Source organism: Engraulis encrasicolus, chromosome 19 (genome assembly GCF_034702125.1).
Source record: "Engraulis encrasicolus isolate BLACKSEA-1 chromosome 19, IST_EnEncr_1.0, whole genome shotgun sequence".
Lineage (NCBI taxonomy): Eukaryota > Metazoa > Chordata > Actinopteri > Clupeiformes > Engraulidae > Engraulis > Engraulis encrasicolus.
In genome coordinates, this window is record NC_085875.1 from 8,407,519 (window position 1) to 8,430,018 (window position 22,500).

Here is a 22,500-nt window from a genome sequence, read left to right on the forward strand (position 1 = left end):
CCAAAAATAAAAACAAGCTTGTGAGTTTTATATCCCAGCCCAGAGATAAATGAGGTTATATACATGTATAAAGAAAAGAACCTCATAGTCCTTATGTGTGTTTTCATTCTTTGGAAATGGTGAGTGATTATTTGAGGGGGTTGTCGTGTCTGTGTTTTATAATGGCTATCCCGAAAGGCCTTGTGTTATCAATTAGAGTTAAGTTACCACAAGGGAATCAGACCCCTAGATGATTCAGATTTTGGTACGGAGTCAGAAAGCAAGCATGCACACACACACACACACACACACACACACACACACACACACACACACACACACACACACACACACACACACACACACACACACACACACACACACACACACACACACACACACACACACACAAACACACAAACACAACCATTCTTCTGTAGAAGAACACTATCCTGAAAAGGAATTTATGATGGTGGAAAACGAACTGCATTTGACTGCCACCCTGACAAATGGAATGGCCCCAGGCACCTCTCTGTTCTATTTGTGACTTATTTGGAATTTGTACGAAGTAGCTGTCCAAATGAAACTCTCATAAAAACCCCTAATAGTTTTAGACTGCAGATCTTTCCCCCACATTACAATCTGGCCAAGTTGTAGACAAGTTGAATGAGTATTGCGCTGGTGAGGGGGGTAAGCTGCTGCAGTGCTTCAGCTGGAAAATGGAAGATGTTAGCGTGTGTTGTCATCCATTCAACCATGTGTTCTTGTCCAGCATGTACCCATGTCTGGGCTTAGTCAAACAATGCAGTCAGTCTTCTACATCATTGTCCTCACGGTGCAGATCTTGGGAAAATCCACTATTATTTCAGCGGTTCATCAGTTGGGAACCCAGTGTAAGACACGTCTAAAGTTACATTGTCACCTTCCGTGGACTAAGTACAGGATGTAGAACCGGACTGTTTCTATGTACAGTATATATCAAATGAGATACAAGACATAATTCCTCTTTCAACCCATAGTGAATCAGTTTGTGAAAGCCATGCATTATGTTGTGCACTCTATGGTGGAAAGAACAGATAATTCAGGCTGTAGCGCTTGTGTTCCCCTCTTGAGGCATGCTGTTGATTCTGAGTCACGTGGCCGCTGCATGCTTTACTGTATCCTTCACTCCCATGCTCCTTATATATATATATTGTATAGATATTTGTGGTGCTGTGTTTTTATGGCCACTCCTACCACTTAGCGGGTGATTTATCGGCCAACCGTATTGCCTCCCATACTCCCCGGCATTACATTGTGCAGGCCCTGTCACACTATACGCTGTCTTTAGCCTCCCTCTCTTAAAATGCTGATGTGTTGCAGTTAACTGTATAAGGTGATTTGGCTCTCTTTTCTACTCGTATTTGTCTCGCCTGCTTTGTGGGGTGTACTATAACTGCTGTCTTCCTGGTGTGGGTGATTAAGTGTGGGGTTGAGTAGAGTTTGTGTGTCGTGGTTGTATGTTCGTTAGACCTGTTGACTGATAATGGGGCTGTGCGCCATGGAGGTTTTGCGCCAATTTCTGGTGTGTGACTTCAGATAAACAAAGCAGCGGGAAACACCATGCACCCTGCTGCCTATCAGGAACTCACTTGTACCAACTATTTGAGAATTTTTCATTATTCCTCATAAAGTATTAAAGATCTGGTAATGAGAAATTCCCAATATTATGAAAAAGATATAATCGAATTATATGTGTGAGAAAATAGTATATACTATGCATGTGACACTGTCTATGAAGATGTTACCCACGTGCAGCAGAGGCCCTTGAAATTCTCCAGTATCACCACAAAGAACAAAACGATGTCAGTATGTCTGTTTATCTGTTGAACAATGTGCTTTTCAGCCGAGGCCCCTGAAGTTTTCCAATGTAATCCCAAAATGCAAAGAAACAAAAGTTGTCTGTCTGTCTATCTGTGTGCTTTTCTTTGCCAACCACTCTCTGCCTGTCTGCCTGTCTGCGTACCGCCAGATAAGCGCAGCGGGAACACGGTGCAGTACTGGCTCCTGCTCGACCGCATCGTGCAGCAGATTGTCCTGCAGAATGACAAAGGCTACGACCCCGACGTCACCCCCCTGGAGAACTTCAACGTCAAGAACGTTGTGCGAATGTGAGTGGCAACAGACTACACAAACACAACACACTTCCTCCTCTCACAAACTCAACTGCTACTACTACACCATTACTAGTTTTCTCTACCACTAGTAGTGCTACAGTACTACTACTGTTCTCCTCCTCCTACTACTACGACTACTACTAGTAGGCTACTAATACCACTACTATACTGTCCTTCTATACTACTAGTACCTTAAAACATTACCTCTACTCAGGGTGCGATTTGTCGGAAAACCAGAAGGGGGGATATGTTTCAGATTCTAAGTAACATCAATGGAATTACATTGAACCGTGATAAAATCATGTAGAAAAAGTGGCGATATCAAGACCAGAAGGGGGGACAATCCCCCCCTTCATATCGCACCCTGCCTCTACTACTGTATTACTGCTACTAGTTTTCCACAACTGCAGTACTTTTACTGTATACTGCTACTGCTACTGCTACTACTACTACTACTACTACTACTACTACTACTACTACTACTACTACTACTACTACTATTACTACTACTACTACTACTACTACTACTACTACTACTACTATTACTTCTACTACTACTACTACTACTACTACTACTACTACTACTATTACTTCTACTTCTACTTCTACTACTACTACTACTACTACTACTACTACTACTACTACTACTACTACTACTACTACTACTACTACTACTACTATTACTTCTACTTCTACTACTACTACTACTACTACTACTACTACTACTACTACTATTACTACTACTTCTGCTACTACTGCTGCTACTACAGTACATGTAACTGTCAGGAACTTCCTCAGTTTCTGCTCGGTGCGAGAGGGACTATGTTCAGTTATACTTCTGTAGACCACTCCCTTCTCCACTTGACAAATGAGTCACATGTCAAGGTATGAAGAATTGTTAGATGTATCACTAAGTAATGCCATACCAACCAGACACTGGTGGCACTCCTTGAATAAGGAATGAAACACCTCTTCAAGCTCTAAGAAACAAGTCTTACAACTAAACTCTTTGGATTAATATGCTCTCTGACTTACTTTTAGCAGTCGGACATTGCCAAGGGCTGTCAGTAGGATGTAGTACCTGAACTAAACGGTATGAAGTTGCATCCATCCCGGACATGGCCGAGCCATAGCTGTCGGTGCCAGGACTGTGATGTGATTCCTCATTGTGTCATGTTGCTCTCAGACTACAGTAAATTAATACGGCCAGACACAAGCTGCAGACTTACTACTTGGAAAATGTATCCACTTGTTTTAGTTCTGTAGTGTTTTATCCCCTGAAAACATATCGGACAATTTTAGCCAAAATAGGAAGGGTGCACTCATGTTTTATGGGATATTGTATAACCTACAATGCCAGGGATATGTGTTTTGATACAAGGACTCTGTAAAAAAGCAAGGTAGGGTGGTTATCTCTCTCTCTCTCTCTCTCTCTCTCTCTCTCTCTCTCTCTCTCTCTCTCTCTCTCTCTCTCTCTCTCTCTCTCTCTCTCTCTCTCTCTCTGTGGCCCCATTCCACCCATTCTCCATCCGTCTTGTTTTTCATTATTAATATCCGAAGGCCTTCGGGGCTCTAAGCCCTCCCAAAGCTGGCTGTCAGTTGGCCAATCTGCCCGGGATTGTGGGGCGATTTGGATTTAGATTGTTGCTGGGGGTTTGAGTTGGGTTGGAGTAGAGAGAATGTAATCCTACCATTCGTAATCTGTAAGATCCGAAGAAAAACCCTCTCTGAGGTGGCCCATGTCTTTTTTTGTTTTGTTTTTCATTTTATTCCATGCACTTACAGACATATGTGCCTGTGTGCACCCTCCACATGTCTTTTTGTGTACTTTGTTGGTATGATATAAACAGCTGAAAGATAGTGAGTAGGATGATAGAATTAGAGGGAAGGTCCAAAAGGGGGTGTTAGCAGAAAACGGTTGGGAACCATTGAACTACACCATAAAGATGGCCCTGCCGTGGCCAACTGGTAGGGCACCCGGCTGCCATGAGGCTAACCCGGGTTCGATTCCCAGCCCGGGTCCTTTGCCGACCCCTCCCCGCCTCTCTTTCAATTCGCTTCCTGTCCACCTCTCACACTGTCCTGTCAAAAAAAGTCGAAAAATACCAAAACAATTTAAAAAAAAAAAAGAACTACCCCATAAAAATAGAAAGATAGATAGATAGATAGATTATTTATTTGTCCTTTCGGAAAATTGTTCTGTGCCATTTTCAGTGCATCTGATACAATTACAAAGACATTACAATAAACAAGAACACAATAGACAAACACAACCCCCCCCCTCCCCTCCCTCTATAGGACAAAAAGACAGTGCAGTATTCAGTACCAAAGTGCAATGTGCTATTCAGTCTAAGTTACAGTTGTCTTATTTAGCATGGATATACTAGTGTGTATAAATGATTGGCGGGCTCTGTTTGTCTTGAATGAAGGCATCCTAAACACACTCTGTCTTGGAGTGGCGTATTGTTATTAGGCCATAAGCAGCTGTAATGTGGGGTGCGTAGGATTGGATGATGGAATGGGAAAGTCCGTAGCGAATGTCTGGTAGTGTAGCGGGTCTGCTGGGGCTCGCTGCTGTCTGCTGTCTGCTGTCTGGCCTCTAGATAATGAATGGATAATTAATGATCCTGATTCGGGACTGCAATAAATCACTAACTGCCACTCTCCCCCTCCCTCCTCCTCCTCCTTTTTAAATTCTCTCCTTTTTTCTGTCTTGTTTCTTGTTCTTTCTTGTTCTGATTGTTTTTCTCTGCATCTCTCTCTCTCTCTCTCGCTCTCTCTCTCTCTCTCTCTCTCTCTCTCTCTCTCTCTCGCGTGCGCGCTCTTTCTCTCTCTCTCTCTCTCTCTCTATCTGTCTCTCTCCCCATCTCTCTCTCTCTCTCTCTCTCTCTCTCTCTCTCTCTCTCTCTCTCTCTCTCTCTCTCTCTCTCTCTCTCTCTCTCTCTCTCTCTCTCTCTCTCTCTTTCTGTTTGTCTGTTGTCCTGTAGGCTCGTCAATGAGAATGAAGTGAAGCAGTGGAAGGAGCAGGCGGAGAAGATGAGAAAAGGTATGAGTGCTGCGTAGCTAATGTCAACAAACTGTATGTCTCCTATAACACAACAGCTAATCTCTGCCTAGTCTGCTACTACCCTATGGTCAAATAAACAGCTACAGGAGATGCCACTTATTCTTGCCTGTACCATGAACGTACTTTGTAAGGTTCAACTAGAAACACCTAGGAAGTCTGATGGAAATCTAATTGAATAAACATGCAACAGGAAATCTGTAATGTGTACCTAGCCTCTCATAACACAACCACATTTTTCACCAAACCGCTACTACCAGTAGCCAAATAGATGATTACCCACAGTATGATGAATTCCAATAATACAGTAGGTGTATTACAGATGGAAAATAACAGAAGAAATTCAACCAAAGAGCAATAAGGTCTGAGGTGAACTCCAGTTGCTCAAAATGAAAGGGCTGTTTAATTCGCCGTTTGATATTTGATTAGCCGACAGAAGCCAGTCGTTATACTACCTAAAGCTATTACTGATGAAATAAAACAAATACAAGCACTGTGTCAGCTGCCAAGATTCAGGATTAGCCTTGATTTCTTTACTTTTTTTAAACCCTACAGAAGGCGACAACAGTTAATTGGTATTGGAAGGTTTCCTACCCTGCACAGACTTGAGTCTGTACCAAGTTTGGTCTTAAAGTAGTTGGCCAAAGTCATTCTGTTCAGTCTCCCTTTTTTCCACCTGGTTCAAACAAGTCCTCAAGCGTTTCCAAATACACAGCACCAGATGCCTGCGTGATTATTCAAAACCAGGCTAATAATTCAAATGAAACGTGTGCCTGGGAAACAGTAGTTTAGGCTGAATTAGTGGCTTCATTCTTGTTTTCAATAAAAATGGAGCCTTTCTCTCTCTCCACTTGTCCTGCGCAGCCCCATGGTAAACAGTATGGTGGCTGACTGATCCACTGCCAGTGTTGTGGTTTTACTCATAATGGTTTGAGCTGTGGTTGAAGTCGCAGAAACGAACCAGACCTCTTTTTCAGTGTGTGTTTGGGTGTACATTTGTGTACTTGTGTTTGTGTGGTTGTGTGTATGTGTGCGTGTGTGAACGGGTACTTGTTAGGTCACTTGTTGGTCTGTATTTCAGTGTTTCTGTCTTTGTTTGCGTGCATGTAGTGTTTTGTATTTGTGTGTATGTGTGTGTGCTGGATGCATACAAATGTACAGAACTGTAAGTGCGTGTGTCTGTTCCTGTAGATATCTTTGTGTGTGGCTTGCCCGTGTGAGCACGCTGTTTCCCTCTCTTAACCATGAAAAGACATAAACATACACAGGACTGACACATACAAACTGACATCAAAGTGCAAGACAGGACAGTAACAGGGATGGACCAGTAACAGTTCAGTGATTAAGTAATAAATAATAACATATAATAATACAATAATAATTAACATTGGTGAGTGGCAGTGATGGACCAGTGATGAACCAGTAACAATAAAGTGATTTAAATAATAATAACAATTTAAACATTTCACATTGAAAACTTAACATATAGGGAAGAATAGAATAGAAGACATAATCGCAATAATAATAATAGTAAAATGCAAAAATACGGAGACAAGGCTAAGCTGTACTACACACAGTGCAGTCTAGCTTAGACCAGTGGTTCTCAACTGGAACAGTCTTGGGACCCACCATTTTCCAATCTCATTCAGTCGCGACCCAATTTTTTTTTAGCGATACTCGAATGACTGGTTGCACGCTACTATCGCGCATAAACATTCTGATTTTTATCTATGACGACAGATGACACAAGTTCAATCGCCTATCAAAATAAAAGTGGTAAATTGTTGCAGGGAAAGTTGGATGTTTTTTTTGTTTTTTTAGCGAATCAATGAATTATGATTTTTTTTACACCATGGCTCTGCGACCCACCCATGACCCCTCCGCGACCCACTTTTGGGTCGCGACCCACCAGTTGAGAAACACTGGCTTAGACCATTCCAGGTCAGTCGGTCAAGTAGCAGCCTAGTGTGTTGTAGTATGTGTATGAGGCAGTGCAGGAAGGTGCTAAGTCACATAGTCAAAGCAGTTCTTGGTAGTGGAGGTGTGAGATAGTGCAGGTAAGGTGGTCACATGTCTGTGTGTCCATGTCTCAACCCCGCCCTGTCCCCCTGCACTATATAGCACGTGGCGCTTCAGAAGAAGCTGGTGAGGAAGCAGTGTGCGTGCGTGCATGCTTGTGTGTCTGTCTGTGTCTGTCTGTACCTGTGTCTGTACCTGTGTCTGTACCTGTGTCTGTGTCTGTGTCTGTGTTCATGTTCATGTCTCAACCCCGCATTGTCCCTCTGCGCCACAGAGCACGCGGAGCTTCAGCAGAAGCTGGAGAAGAAGGAGCGCGAGTGCGATGCCAAGGCCCAGGAGAAGGAGGAGATGATGCAGACGCTCAACAAGATGAAGGACAAGCTGGAGCGGGAGACCACCGACCACCGCCTCGCCAAGCAGCAAGTTACCGACCTCTCGGCACGCCTTCACGACCTCAGCTCGGTACGTCACACACGTTACACCTGGCCGTCACCTCTTAGTCTGATTATCATAGACTTTCAAATCTCGATTCGATTTCAGGTGTTGCGTCACTAGGAGCAGGTGCAGCTTGGCTAGTCACCTCGGACCTCTTAGCCCCATTCTGTGATGCAGTACTCTGTTTCATACGGTATCAGTACACTTTAGTCAGAGACGTTGCTTCTCTAAAGCGACACTTGGCCTGGCCAAGAAGCAAGCCTCACCGACCTCTCCGGACAGTGTCCAGATCAAATCGGACCTGACTGTCACACCAGTTGGGGTAAACACACACGAAAAATAGGCTTGATCTTAACTTGTTACTTATGTAAAGTAATCCAAGATAAAGATGAGACAAAACAGTAAAATAGCACCAAAACACATAATTTTATGTCTTTAATATGACTTTTGAGGGCCCCCATGTTTACATTTTGCCTAGGGCCCCAAAATCTCTAGATCCGTCCCTTCCACACACCTCCACGACCTCAGCTCAATGCGTCAAATACAGTGCACCTGGCTGTCACCTCTGTGACCTCCATCCTGTGGTGTAATAGTACTTTTAATAAGGCATAACTTTTGTCAGAGACGTTGCTCCTCTAAAGCAACACCTGGCCGAGCCGCAAGCCTCACCAACCTCTCCACTCACCTCCACGACTTCAGCTTGGTGCGTCATCCATTGGGCTGACCTTTGACATCCATTTTGTAGATTAATACATGGTTTATTACAGCACTCATAGGTCAAAGACATTGCCCTTTAAACTAACACCTGTCCAAGTCTCTGACCTCTCTGCTCTCCTCCATGACCTCAGCTCGGTGCGTTAGCCATATCTCTGACCTATTTTCTCCATTAAATCGTTTGAGTATATAATATATTACATTACATTACATTGCACTTAGCTGACACTTTCATTTATTCAAAGCGACTTACAGCTATTATTTGTCAGGGTATTGTTTACAGTCCCTTGAGCAATGTGGGGTTAGGTGCCTTGCTGAAGGGCACTTCAGCGATGGATGGAGATGTAGGGAGAGGTCAGGGGGGATTCGAACCTGTATCCCCTACACTGAAAGACCAACTCTCTAACCACTACGCCACGGCTGCCCATATCATAATGTATAATATAAACCCACCATATACAGTAAGTGAAAGTCATTGCACCTTTAAAGCAAAACCTGGTCAAGCAGCAAATACTGTACATCAAATACAGTATAGTGGTCAACTCTACCCCCCATGCTGTGCTTTCATGTATTTTAATACGCTATACCGTACAGTACAAGTCACGTTGCCCCTTTACACAGTAAGTCAATGACCTTTCCGCAAGCCTCTACGACCTCAGTTTGTTACGTCAGGATATCAATATCATCCAGGCTGTGGTGTAATACACTGCTTGATATAAAGTATGTCATCCATTTGTCTGACCTCTGACATCCATTCTGTGGTTTAATACATGCTGTATTCCAGCAAACATAAGTCAGAGACATTGCCCCTTTAACACCTGTCAGCAGCGAGTCTCCGACCTCTCTATCGGCCCACAACAAAATCGTGCCCTTTAACCAACATTCTGTAGTTTAATACATTTTAAATATGTTTCATATATAATTATTACAATGTTGTATATAAGTAAGAGCCATTGCTCCCTTGAAGCAACACCTGTCAAAGCAGGAAGTCACCGACCTCTCCACGCGAGGAAGGAGGTTGACGAATTTCTATAGTTTGAATGAGACATTAGGAGGACAATGTTACTTCCAATGCGTAAGTTGACGAAACATCAAAAGTATTTTAGTGTCGCTTTAATGCACAGTTTAATACACACACACACACTAAACAAACGTCAGGGACTTCCCCTTTTCAAAGAGTTCACATTATTGGACTGACGACATATACGTAAATGTAGTGAGTAGGTGACCATAGTAGTGTCACTCGTTGTTATGCTTGTGTGACATTCAGATCGTATGTGCAATAGTGCAAGCTCATACCATTCAAGCTTATTACTTTGTTCATACTAGGTGCATGGAATGTACAGTATTCTCTGAAATGTGTTGGCATCAAAAGAACATTTCAGAGCTATTGCAAATAGTTCCGTTTCAGGATATTGTTTGATAAGGTAAAAAGTTTAAAAGTTCTTGAAAAGTTGTCATAGTTGCCATAGTTGAAAAGATCAGCCGCTTTAAGAGGCTTAGCTAGTAGTAAGCCAGCTTTTTAATTGTGTGGGCAAGTTACGCAACTCTGAATGAATGTGTTAGATCCCCAGTAATGCCAATCATATACCCGTATGACTTTGTTGTTAAAAAATGCTTGCAGCAACAGACTCAAGTATATACATGCACGTAAGGCTGCTCATTTTTATCAACAACAACCGGAGAAATTGTTATAGAGAATGGCAAAGTACTTCATCCAACAATACCGAAGTCATATAAAGCACAGCAATCCCGAAGTCATATACAATATTCTGGACAATTAGGCAAATATATCATCACCCCACATGTTTAAAATTTCTTCCACATTGGGGGCGCTGTGGCACAGCGCGCTAAGCCCCCCACACTTGGGCTTGCATGCCCATGGGTACCCCGGTTCGAGTCCGGACGGGGTCATTTCCCAGCCCTGCCGCGTCTCTCTCCACACTCATTTCCTGGCACACTTTCACTGTCCTATTCGAAATAAAGGCCCAAAAAGCCCATAAAAATATCTTTTTAAAAAAATTCTTCCACATTATCCTCCCACAAATCCCTCCCTAATCATATGGATTTCTTACTAAGAAATTAAATTAATTGAGATATAAACTCTCACCCCAACATGCTTATAACCAAAATGTATTTTATGATTTCTTCTCAGATCCCTGAAACTAAGACATGCAACTAACTACCAAATTCACACCCCTAACATGCTTGTACTAAACATTTCCTCCACAATGTTCTCTCCCAACTCTATCTTCCTAATAGAGGGCGAACTCAGGCATCCCAGGAGGACCCCCGAACATTGCCCCGGGTGGACCCATCCCACCCCCACCACCTTGCCCAGCCGGTGCTCCACCTCCACCCCCTCCACCACCACCGCCTCCGGGCATGGGACCTCCACCACCACCGCCTCCACCTGGCGGACCCCCACCCCCGCCGGGCATGCCTCCATTCGGGGCCCCCCCTCCGCCCGGAGGTTTCCTGGGCCCGTCGCTGAAGAAGAAGAACCTCCCTCAGCCTTCCAACCCGCTCAAGTCCTTCAACTGGTCCAAAATAGCGGAGGTGAGTTGGCTTGGAGATAGCAAACAGAGGTGTCAAAAATCAGGTTCAGAAGTAATTACCCTTGAGTACTGTCTTGAGTACTCATGACGTTCAGCTGATTGAGAAAGCTCACTTCCTGACAAAGGCTTCATGCCGAAACGCGTCAACGTTTTTTTATGTCATGTTATGACCAGTAAAATAAAGTCATTTTAACTACAAAGAAGATCAGTACCTTGATATTCTACTACTTTTAAAATGAACTAAGCCCGTCACGAAAGAGCATCATCTTTTCAAAGTATTAGTTCCAGGTAGCACTCCAACTGGACTTGATTTTCTGATTGAGAAAGCTGGTTGGATCTAATTTGTGGCTGGGTTCATACTTTCGGAATCCAGGATTGGCCTTTGGCACCTCTTGAAGTAAGCTGGGCCTCTTCCTGGAGTCTGCACTTAGGATTGATTGGAGCACTTTGGAATATGATATATATGTTTCATTGTGGGGTAAAGAATTGACTGACGTTTGGGTTTGAGTTTAGAGAGAAACTTATTTACTTGTACTGTTATGGCACCACACACAGCCTCTTTCTTTACCTGATTTACCTATTTTACACATTTTACTTTTCAACACTATGCATCAACCTGAATAGTATCTAGAGTTGAGCTATGTGCTGATTCTACTCAGACATCTAATCAGAGCATAGCAGAGGTGTGACCAAGTCACTAATGTGCAAGTCACAAGTAAGTCTCGAGTCTTTCCACTCAAGTCCGAGTCAAGTCACAAGTCAAGACACATCTGACCAAGTCAAGTCCAAGTCCAAGTCGTACCCAAACCAAGTCAAGTCCAAGTCCAAGTCTCATTTTTTTTCAAGTCCTTAACAAGTCACAAAGGGATTTTCTATTTGCAATCACAATTTCGATCATACATTCATTAGTATAATAATGAGACCTGAGTTAAATGATGACAATTACTAAAACAGTTGCTGAGAAATCAGTCTAAACCAAACTACTGCTTGTGCTGTGTATGTAAAATTACATTTAATATCATATTTTTTTTCACATAAAAAAACATTTCATGTGAATTTGTACTTAAACAAAGGAGCAACCATATGCCAAATATTTACTGTCCAGTGGGCAAATAGTCCTGTTTGCAAGAATGTGTACGTATGTGTGTGTGTCCGTTCCATCATCTGATGGCATAAACCTATTCCACTACTCCACCCTGGTCTTGGTGGTGGGCCGGTCATATCTAGTCAAGGTTGTAAGTTATACAGACTCCAGCATCATAACGCTAAGTACAGGACTATGGTTAACTTTTTCACTAGGAGCACAGGCAGGGCCGCTGACAGCTTTGGCTGGAAGGTTTTGTCAAGACATTAGGGGGGCATATTACACTTCCGACCTGAAAACGCGGATTCACACTTTCAGCGTACTATGTTTGAATTTACCCACAAAGGCCAAGGGTGAAAGTAGTAGCCTATTCATGTCTTACAGGTGCTACCCCCCCCCCCCCCCCCTCCTCTCTCTTTACTGTAGTGTACCACTCGACTAATGTAAACATTTTGGTTTGGCTTTAAAAGATGCCATTTTCCTTAAGGTAGGCCTACCATATTAAGCTCACCATTCTCATCAAGATATGACATACAGCAGGGGTAATCAATTTCTTTAAAAAAAAAAATTGAGCCCAGTGTGTGTGTGCGTGTGTGTGTGCGTGCGTGCGTGCGTGCGTGTGTGTGTGCGTGTGTATGGGGGGTGGGGCTACACATGTGAGACAGGATGATGAGTTAACAGCAAAGCTCAGCAGGCAGCCCTGTCTCAGCTGGTCCATGATGTTCACTTCATCCCATTATCTGTGAACCAAAAGCTGAGCATTGACAGTGTCATAACTGTGAACCCACCAATGAACACATGCATGGTGCAGCACTAGGCTATTCTGCTGTAGGCTACGTGCCAACAGTATTTAGCCTATTAGACACTTGTCCATATGGGCTAAGAAATGAGGACAAAGTAGGCCTAGTTAGTTGGATTAAATTCCTGGTAAAGTAATGATGAATTTCCTGAATTCCCCCCTGGGCACCAATAAAGTTACTCTACTACTCTACTCTACTCTACTATTGTTGAAGCTGATATCGGCATTGTCGCTTTCCCCCATCACCAACCATTTTTACTGCGTCACAGTCCAAGTTAACTAGAACTTTGTTTGCACAGTCATTAATCCACGTCTTGTTAATTATATTAGGCTACTAGACTATTCGCCAGCACGCTGTCAAATAAACATGGCGTTAGCGTTGCAGAATGTCAGTTATGGCAACGAGGCAACCTTGTTCTGCGCTTCTACAGTGTAGGAAGAAGGAAGGTGTGTAATGCCCTATCCAACATTTCGCTCTCATTTTTCCCGAACGAATATGCGCCTCGCGCCATGCTCTTGTCTCCGTGTTCTCCCCAATCGCCCTCTCCTCCCCCACAAAGGCACTTGTATGCTGTTCATGCCTCTTCAAAAAGATTAAGTTCACTGTCCAGGTCATAGATTGTAGCCAAACAAAGTTCTGCTTCTATGTTTCCTAATTTTTGTTAATTTGGAAAACAGGGTTACATCCCAGTTCTCCAGTGCTGGCGTCGTGTAGCTCTAACGTGTCATTTCCAAGCAGCGGTAATTGCGACTCCACACACTCCCCCAAAATACCAAACAAAGCATGTAGTTCGAACTGTGAGAAACATAAGATAAAGCGGTGTCGACACCACGAGATACAAGGTTCGCGCGCGCAAGGATTGGGCTGGGAGCAGCACGCGAGAGAGAACATGCTTTTTATCCACGGGAGCCGACCCATGCCCATGTCTTGCGCTGCTCAGCAGTAGCTTGCAACCTCTACCTCGCATTACATTTAAATTTCACGATAGGCTGCATTAAAGATTGCGTTTGAACTGATGTGGCTGACATGATAGTGTGTCAAGGCTGAGTTTTAAAACTTTCAAGGAACATGTATGGCATTATCTTACCATTTGACACATGGGACACTGCTACTCTGGTTTCAGCTGGCTGAGGCGGTATTCCAGGAATCAAAGATAGCCCTGATGTCCTTAGAAATGTTTCGATTCAAGTCATCGAACAACAAGCAGTGAGGTTCGGGGCGCATAGCTTGTTTATAGCCCTCAAGCGCAAGCTTCGCGGGAAGCATTGTTGCTTGCGCTTAGTTTCTTCAAAGTTTTTCCAATAGCCATGAAGTATTCCTCATCTCGCGCCTTGACCAATTATTTGACAATTTTGGTCGTTTGTCTTGTCTCTTTGCAAGACTGTCATGAATAGGTTATAGGCTAAATTATTTCCCTTTGGAACCATTCACCCAGCATCTAAAGGAGGCAACCGGTGGAGCTCTTTTTGACCAAGTGTTCTCTGCTCGCCTATTTTCGATTGCATGCTGGAAGACTAAGACATGTATAAACGTGTCTTTTTGTATTGATTCTAATACTCAACCGATGGTGGCTGGTCAATGCAAATAATGTTACCGAGAGGTTACTCTTTCTAGACTGAGAAGCGCGAGCTTAACATGCATTTTCAGCGCGTGGAGTTGTGGTCGTGAAATAGCCCTGGGATATCAAGCCATAGCCTACGGACACATCCTGGGTTGGGGGAAACTTAAAAGCAGGCCATATTCGTAACGTTTACCTCGCCACATATCCATCATAACGTGGTTTTGTCCGCGATGGTGGAAATTATTCGCAAGGCTGCACTTCACTTTGAACTCGCGACTGACTCGCAAGCATAGTGTGTGGGAGCGGAACATAGCCTACTGTAACAGCCTTCGGGGGCTGAAGGCAAGCGCATTCATAAAGGACAGGGAAAGCAAAACGGATAGGCGTACTCTTTTATTAAACAACAATATATTAAGTCCTGTGGTTCGGTTATGTCAGCAGTGTGTGTGTTTTTTTATTTCAACTGCTTAAATAGCCTATGTTCAACAATCAATGTCCATCACCATTTAGCTAAATATTTAGACAGCTTGGTTCTCACTGAATTTCTGTCGTAAGCGAGGGGCGAGAGAGCGAGAGCTTCACGTGTGTAGCCTACAGACGCGTGTTGCACATCACGCCCCACCACACACACTTCCTACAACACTGATAGAAAATAGCCTATTTGTTGATCACACTGCAAACTTCCATAGTCTACCCTATTAAGAATGCAAAAGGAGTTGGGGCAGAGAGGGAGATAAATTAACTTCCGCGATGGTTTAAAATGTAGGCTGTGTTTGTTCTGGAGACTCGCAAATGGTGTTTCACTGTTGCCGCTGGTCGCCGCGTCCAGGCCAGCCGCGTCCGGCCGCATCTGGCCGCCAATGATGGCATAGCACCGCTTAGGACAATGACGTGATTCAAACAAAGAATGTGGGCGGGCTGTTGCATTCTGAAAACAAGGGTTGGACTTGGACTTTTTTTTTTAGACCCAACATGGCAAGTCACGCCAAGTCATTGAAAGTTACAACTGTCAAGTCCAAGTCGAGTCCCGAGTCAAAGGCGTGCAAGTCGAGTCGAGTCGCAAGTCCTTTCTGATCTTGAAATTTCAAGTCGCAAGTCTTCACACCGCTGACTCGAGTCAGACTCGAGTCCAAGTCACTGGACTCGAGTCCACATGTCTGGAGCATAGTCTGGCAGAAGACAACTTCACTGCACGTCCTTCTTCATCTAGTTCCCAACTTAATGCACATGGAAAGTACTTTTGTACATGTGAATGTGCTTATAGATAAACGAACCATGTTCTTCCCATCATGTGGCTTCCCATATACAGTCCATCTCCTCAAAGACCCTGCCCTTGGCACAGCTCCTAGATAGGTCATATAACAAGAGCCTCTCTGGTTTCACTGCGAAAAATGTTAACAGCTCTGCCAAAGAGAGTTATTGACAAACATAAACATCTGCCGTCTGCCGAGTTGTTTTGCGAGGGATTGTATTTTCTTGGAGAGTGTGGAGTCTGCTTGTCTTCTGTTCTCCGGAGCATCTGTGAGGGAAGTCTCTGTGTTGTTTGCCAGGCCTTCAGGCGTGCAGCATATCTGTGTTGCGCTTGTCAGATAAAGCCATTTTTGAAGTAACAAAGAGGTTTGCTGTCCTTGTTGTTTTTGTTGTTGGACTGACCCTCAGGCCTTAGGGTTAATTTATATGTGAGAAGTTTGTTCAAATCATCAACATGGTCTTTCTCATTCAAATGTTTGTGCTGTAAGTAGGATTACAAAATATTTGCAAGGAGTTGTAGGTTTTGGGGGAGTAAGTATCATTTTCCTGAAGACAAAAAAAATGATGTTGTGAAATGTGAAAATGAATCCTGCCATCTCTCTCTCTCTCTCTCTCTCTCTCTCTCTCTCTCTCTCTCTCTCTCTCTCTCTCTCTCTCTCTCTCTCTCTCTCTCTCTCCCCACAGAACAAGCTGGACGGCACCGTATGGTCAGACATGGATGACGGGAAGGTTCTCAAAATCCTGGACCTGGAGGAACTCGAGAAGACCTTCTCTGCCTACCAGAGGCAACAGGTAAGCGTCCTACTTTCCACATCCCACTTTCCATTACCCTCCACCGTTTAAAATCAATGTTCATTATACTGACATATATACATTGTGTACTTTGACACGCGTCCAGAACGTGTCGGCGAGCATAGTATGTGAGGTTGTTGTTCATTTAAAGGCATAATAATGGAATAACAGAACGTTGGAGTCAGTAATGTAATGTAATTGGATGTAGTCGTCGTTATGAGTTTCCACTCGCGCTAGACTGGATAGTGTGACTTCAGACATAAGATAATTTCCTCCTTGGCTCTGCACACAAACTGTACAGCTTTATGACTGATGAAGCTGCCCAGACCTCTGTCTATATAACACACACATGTACACCAGCGCGCGCACACACACATACACACTCTCACACACACACACACACACACACACACACACACACACACACACACACACACACACACACACACACACACACACACACACACACACACAAACACACGCACCCGCACACAGTCATGATTCACAAGAGGACAGCAGATCAGCCATCTGAGCCAGGACCCTGTCGCGACTCAGAAGGCTACAGATCATACACACACACACACACACACACACACACACACACACACACACACACACACACACACACACACACACACACACACACACACACACACACACACACACACACATGCATACACGACACAAGTCGTTTCCACTGATGGCTGGATGCAAGGGCCAGTTTGGTGACTTAATACTGAGCAGGACCTCCGTGATAAGATAGCATTCCCGGACAAGAAATAATACATCGGTAATTCTATTCATAGTGTTTTCAACAGTGGTCTACGAATATGCAGACACCAGACCAGACCACAAAGAAACAGAGCAAGCTGCTGGATATTTATCTTGCCATGATGACAGACCAAACGATTTTTTTTCATGAGGCAGGAACTGGGGGTTGGGATGGGGGGAATATATGGAATTAGTCATCCAACATGGCCTCACCGAAACACTGTTTGCACTAATCTCTCGTGAGATTCGCGTTAGCGGTTTTTCCGTGCCCTCAATCATGCACGAGTCAAACGGTGTTGTAATTTTAGCGCTTTAGCGCGACATTCACCGCTACCTCACTGGCATATCTGTTTTAGTGACTGTTTCAGTGACCCCAAGGTTGTGAATAATAAAATAAACTCTCGGTTATAAGGAACAAAGCCTTTGTGTCAAACATGGAAGGCCTAGCTTACACTAGAGTACAACATCCTGCAGTTTTGAATTGTTTTGATCTGCTAATGTTTAGATCTGCTATTTATACCCCACAATAATTCAAACGTCGATGTTGCTTGCAGAGTTAATTGTCCTTTTTGCAACGCTTTTCTGTCATGTTTCTGTCATATGTTTATGTCGCTTGCAAAACTAATGTGCTTTATTAATGCTTATGCTTAAATATGCCGAACTGAACTATCCCCACACCCCCACCACATCTACGCTGCCTGTTGTGCTCTCTAATGCTAATGATTGCTGCTATCCTAAACCCCCCTCCCCCCCTCCTTGTTTGTTTACGCGCCGTTTGCCCGCCAGGACTTCTTAACGCTCAATCACCTCAAACAGGTAAGTGATGACGTCTTCACCAGGACTATTTGACCTTTGACCTGGGAGCTTTCTCACCTCAGCCTGCTGGTCTCTCTGCATCTCTGTCACTTCCTTCCTCCTCACTCGCTCCTTGTGTTCCTCATCCTTGCCAGACACGCTCTGTGACGCGTAGCGGATAGCGCTGGAGGCTGTTTGTACTGTAAGGCCGTCCACGACTACACTACCCCCTACAAACTACAAACTACAAACGCCCCCGTAGCTGCAGAGCTACATATTTCCATGATTATTGGAATCGTGTTATGTGAAGTGAAGTACAACTGGAAATAACGAGAGGCAGAAGCGGGAGAGTAAGAGAGAGAGAGAGTGCAAAGGGAGTGAGTGAGTCAGAGAGATTGAGAGAGGTAGAATGAGAGGGAGTTGGAATGAGTGAGTATCAAGAAAGATTGAGACACAGAGAGAGAGAGAGAGAGAAAGAGCGAGAGATTGAGAGAGAGAACGAGTGTGAGACAAGAGAGTGGAAAAAGAAATCTCATCAAGTTGATGAATGAACTGTTTCAGTTTATTAGTTACCAGTTCAAGATGTTTCGTGCGCGTAATTAGACCAAATTGGATTCGTGGCATGCAGTCAGCTTCGCGAGCAGCTGGAGTTCGCGCGTCAATAAAATAACGCCAGATTTCCGACTGCTAAAAACAAACCTATGTCCCCCTAAGCCTCCACCCGCCGCCTAGCCTCCACTCACACCATCCACTCCCTCCTCCATCCTCATTCCAATCCCGAACTAACAGAACCAGCCCTTGCTTGGAAAGAATCAACGCTCCTCCAATTCTAAATAAAACACATGCTCTCCACAATCGTCGGCCATTTCTACAGTCTGTTCTCCAGCTGTTCTCTACTCCCGAGTCTAAAAAAAAAACCCTCCACAGAGCAGGATGAGGGATTATAATGGCGAGTCTCTCCGTGCTCTTGTTATGCGTGTGTACTGTACTGTTATGTGTGTCCTTCGCCTGTGTTTGTGTGTCTTGGGGGTCACCATGTATCATATTCGTGTTTGTCTGTTATGGCTTCTTGTGTTTGTCTGGTTGCTAGGGACTTGAGTGTTTGGTAGGGGTTTGAATTCCACAGCATGCTTTCGGAAGGCCTTGGGTAAAGCCCCTAATGGCTAAGTTGTGTTGGGGATTCTTCTTCTTTTTTTTTTAATTTGCGATTAGATCTTAATATGGTACATACTGGACAAAAACATTAGAGGTTGACATGCATACATTTTTTGGTCTGAAATCACACACACACACACACACACACACACACACACACACACACACACACACACACACACACACACACACACACACACACACACACACACACACACACACACACACACTGAACGGAAAATAAGAGGGCATAGATGGATGGGTTGACTTTGTGCTCTTGATGTCTTTAATTTTATTAATTCAAGCTGATTTTCTTGGTCTTATTGCCTTCTGTAGAAAGACTCTGAGGATGATGCCACAACGACAAAGAAGGTCAAGGAGTTGTCCGTCATCGATGGCCGGCGAGCCCAGAACTGCAACATCCTTCTCTCGCGGTAAGTACCTAGTTGGCCTAACCTCGTTACGACTGTCGGCCCAATTATTGCCTTGTATACTTTCCATTGCCCAACCCCCCTCATAACACCCCCTTTCTCCCTCCTGATCGTTCCCATGGGTGACCCTTAAGTCCTACTTTTAGACCTTGTGAAGACGTGAAATTATATTACCCGTTACGTCACGATCGAATAACTGTTCAATTGCTGCTTTATGCAGCTTCGAGCGACCGCTCGTTTCTGTCACTCAGGAGATTGTTCGTCACGGTTGACAGTGTGTTTAAAGGGCGCTCCGCAGCCAAGCATTACATTTAATCTTTTTAACGGGATCGCGTTGGCCAATTTCCTCTACCGTTTCATCACTCTGTGTTGTCATGGAAACTTGTGCAAATACACACTGGTGTACGCACTCACATGCACACACACACAAATGCATTTGCACGTACACACACAGGCAAAGCATGCATGATGGGGGGAAAAACTGGCTCTGTGTTTCTCTCCCCTGCGTTGGTCTTTATTGGACAGCTGTGAGCAGGGACCTAGGAATTTGGGTTATTTTATATCATTTCCTGTCTCCAGAATCTTTTGTTCACAGTCATTTAAAGAAGCATAACCCACAAAAGATACACACGCATGCATGCACACACACATTCACATGAACACGCACACCATACACACACACACACACACACACACACACACACACACACACACACACACACACACACACACACACACACACACACACACACACACACAGGGGCTATTGCCCCCAGTCCTCCACGTATAGTCAGGTAGTGTGAAGCCGGCAGTGTTGGGTCTACCTTAATGAGGTGTGCTGGCGCGCTCTCCGTCCAACTCCCTCTAACTCACTCCAGCTTTGACGGTGCTACGGAGGGGTTCCCGGTCCCAGCTACACACACACACACACACACACACACACACACACACACACACACACACACACACACTACCCATTACACACTCCTGGCACGCGCGCGCGCGCACACACACACACACACACACACACACACACACACACACACACACACACACACACACACACACACACACACACACACACACACACACACACACACACACACACACACACACACACACTACCCATTACACACTCCTGGCACCCCTGCCCAGCCCGCACGGCAGGTTCCAGGCAGAGGCAGTTTTTCAAAACCACCCTCGCCTCTCTCTCTCTCTCTCTCTCTCTCTCTCTCTCTCTCTCTCTCTCTCTCTCTCTCTCTCTCTCTTCCTCTCTCTTCCTCTCTCTCTCTCTCTCTCTCTCTCTCTCTCTCTCTATCCATCTCTCCCTCCTCCTTTCTTTTCCGTTATCTCTCCTTTCCTCCATCTATCCCTCTTTTCTCCATCCTTCCATCCTTCCATTCCTCCATCGTTCACCCCCACACACCCACTTACCGCTGTCCCTGGTTCCCAGGCCTGGTGCCACCTGCTGCCCCTGGCGAGGTGCGGAGGTGCTGGGCTTACGGTGCAGCCCCGTGGCACCCTGCCTGGAGGAGCATGTTACTGACGTCTTGCTCGCTCGAGCTCATGTGCTTGTTTAAACCATACATGACGAGCATGGCCAGTTTGCAATTGAACCCTCAAACACCTTCCTGAATGGCTCTCTATGGAGCTGTTTTGTGGATACAATATGTGACATTAGAAATGGGAAAATCATAAATACTTGCTCCTATTGCTTGATGAAAAGACAGAGAAATGTAGAAAGGTCTTATTTTAATATCTGACTACACAGGAGGAGATATTTTTTCCCATTCCAAGCACATACTATGCGACTGACAGAATCAGTGGTACCTACTGTATGTGAGGTTTTTTGTGTGTGTTGGGAAGCTGTACTGGCAATTTATTAGCCTGGGTGAATAGCCGACTGTTGACTCCGTCAATCAGTCTGGCAAAAGCCATGAGGAATCCGTCTCCGTGGACGATGGGAGATGGTCTGATCTTACTCTATCATTTAAATTAATTGAAGTTCCAAACTCAAATTAAAACCCATATTGTGCTTTATTAGCATGCCTGTTACGTTATAGCGTCGCAAAAGCATACAAATAACAAAACGAAAGTGTGAATATAGTTACCTTAACCAATCAGTAACGGAGCTCGCGGGTGAGTTCTACGTCACCACTCTCAACTGTTTGCTGATTGGCGAAACACTGAGAGAACCGAGCTCGAGGCTTTTGCCAGACGATGTGCGGAGCCAAAATCTTTGGGTGGAGTACAGAGGATGGCGTCGCGAGGCTGGCAATTTATGGCAACATACACTGTATATAGTATGAGTGTTGGTGTTGCCCATTTTGAAAATCTATCCACCTGCTGCAATAAGTTCCTACATTTTTTTTTTATAAATGACCGTTATTAGTCGAACATTCTCGTACTGCAGATGTTCAGTAAATAATGGCTTTAATAGGAAGGCCATCATCATTACATACTGTACTGCACAGCACCTCTGATTCTGAGAAAGCAGGCCCCCATTACAGTGCATTAAGCCCCATTAGAGTGCATTTAGCTCATATCAATCAGATCTTATCATAAGCATCGGACTCTGCAGAAGTGTTTCACTGGTCAGTCACCATCTCTCTCGGCTTGCTGTCTTCACATCTGATTTTCTCATTCGCACATCACGCACATGTGTGTGTTACAGCGTCAGCCGAAACTGCCAAACTGTTTTCTCAGTGGAGAAGTCCAAATACATTTTTTTTTCTTCTTCTTCTGGAACATTTCTGAATAACTATTGTCTTAAGCATTAAAAACGCCCACTCACTGCCTCCTCTTCCCTCTTGGACAGTTTGAGGTGTTACAAAGACCAGATCTATCCCGTATGATGATATTTATATGGGAGGCCAGGTGGGAATGTGCTATTGTGAAATCGAATGCTTTCATCAGCACATTTGCAACATGCTGC

At 44.4% G+C, this 22,500-nt stretch overlaps 1 protein-coding gene across 3 annotated transcripts in view; it reads left to right on the forward strand.

The window, feature by feature from the left end:
• The window catches only part of daam1a (dishevelled associated activator of morphogenesis 1a), a 148,561-nt gene that overhangs the window by 109,139 nt on the left and 16,922 nt on the right, over nt 1-22,500 (forward strand). For 2 of the 3 annotated variants that reach the window (XM_063183601.1, XM_063183600.1), the window contains exons 12-18: nt 1,991-2,129; nt 5,123-5,181; nt 7,493-7,680; nt 10,630-10,926; nt 16,306-16,413; nt 17,971-18,000; nt 19,471-19,568. In XM_063183601.1, the coding sequence (XP_063039671.1) occupies nt 1,991-2,129; nt 5,123-5,181; nt 7,493-7,680; nt 10,630-10,926; nt 16,306-16,413; nt 17,971-18,000; nt 19,471-19,568 (919 nt within the window). The remainder of the gene's footprint in view (nt 1-1,990; nt 2,130-5,122; nt 5,182-7,492; nt 7,681-10,629; nt 10,927-16,305; nt 16,414-17,970; nt 18,001-19,470; nt 19,569-22,500) is intronic. The other variant, XM_063183602.1, reaches the window with a different exon arrangement.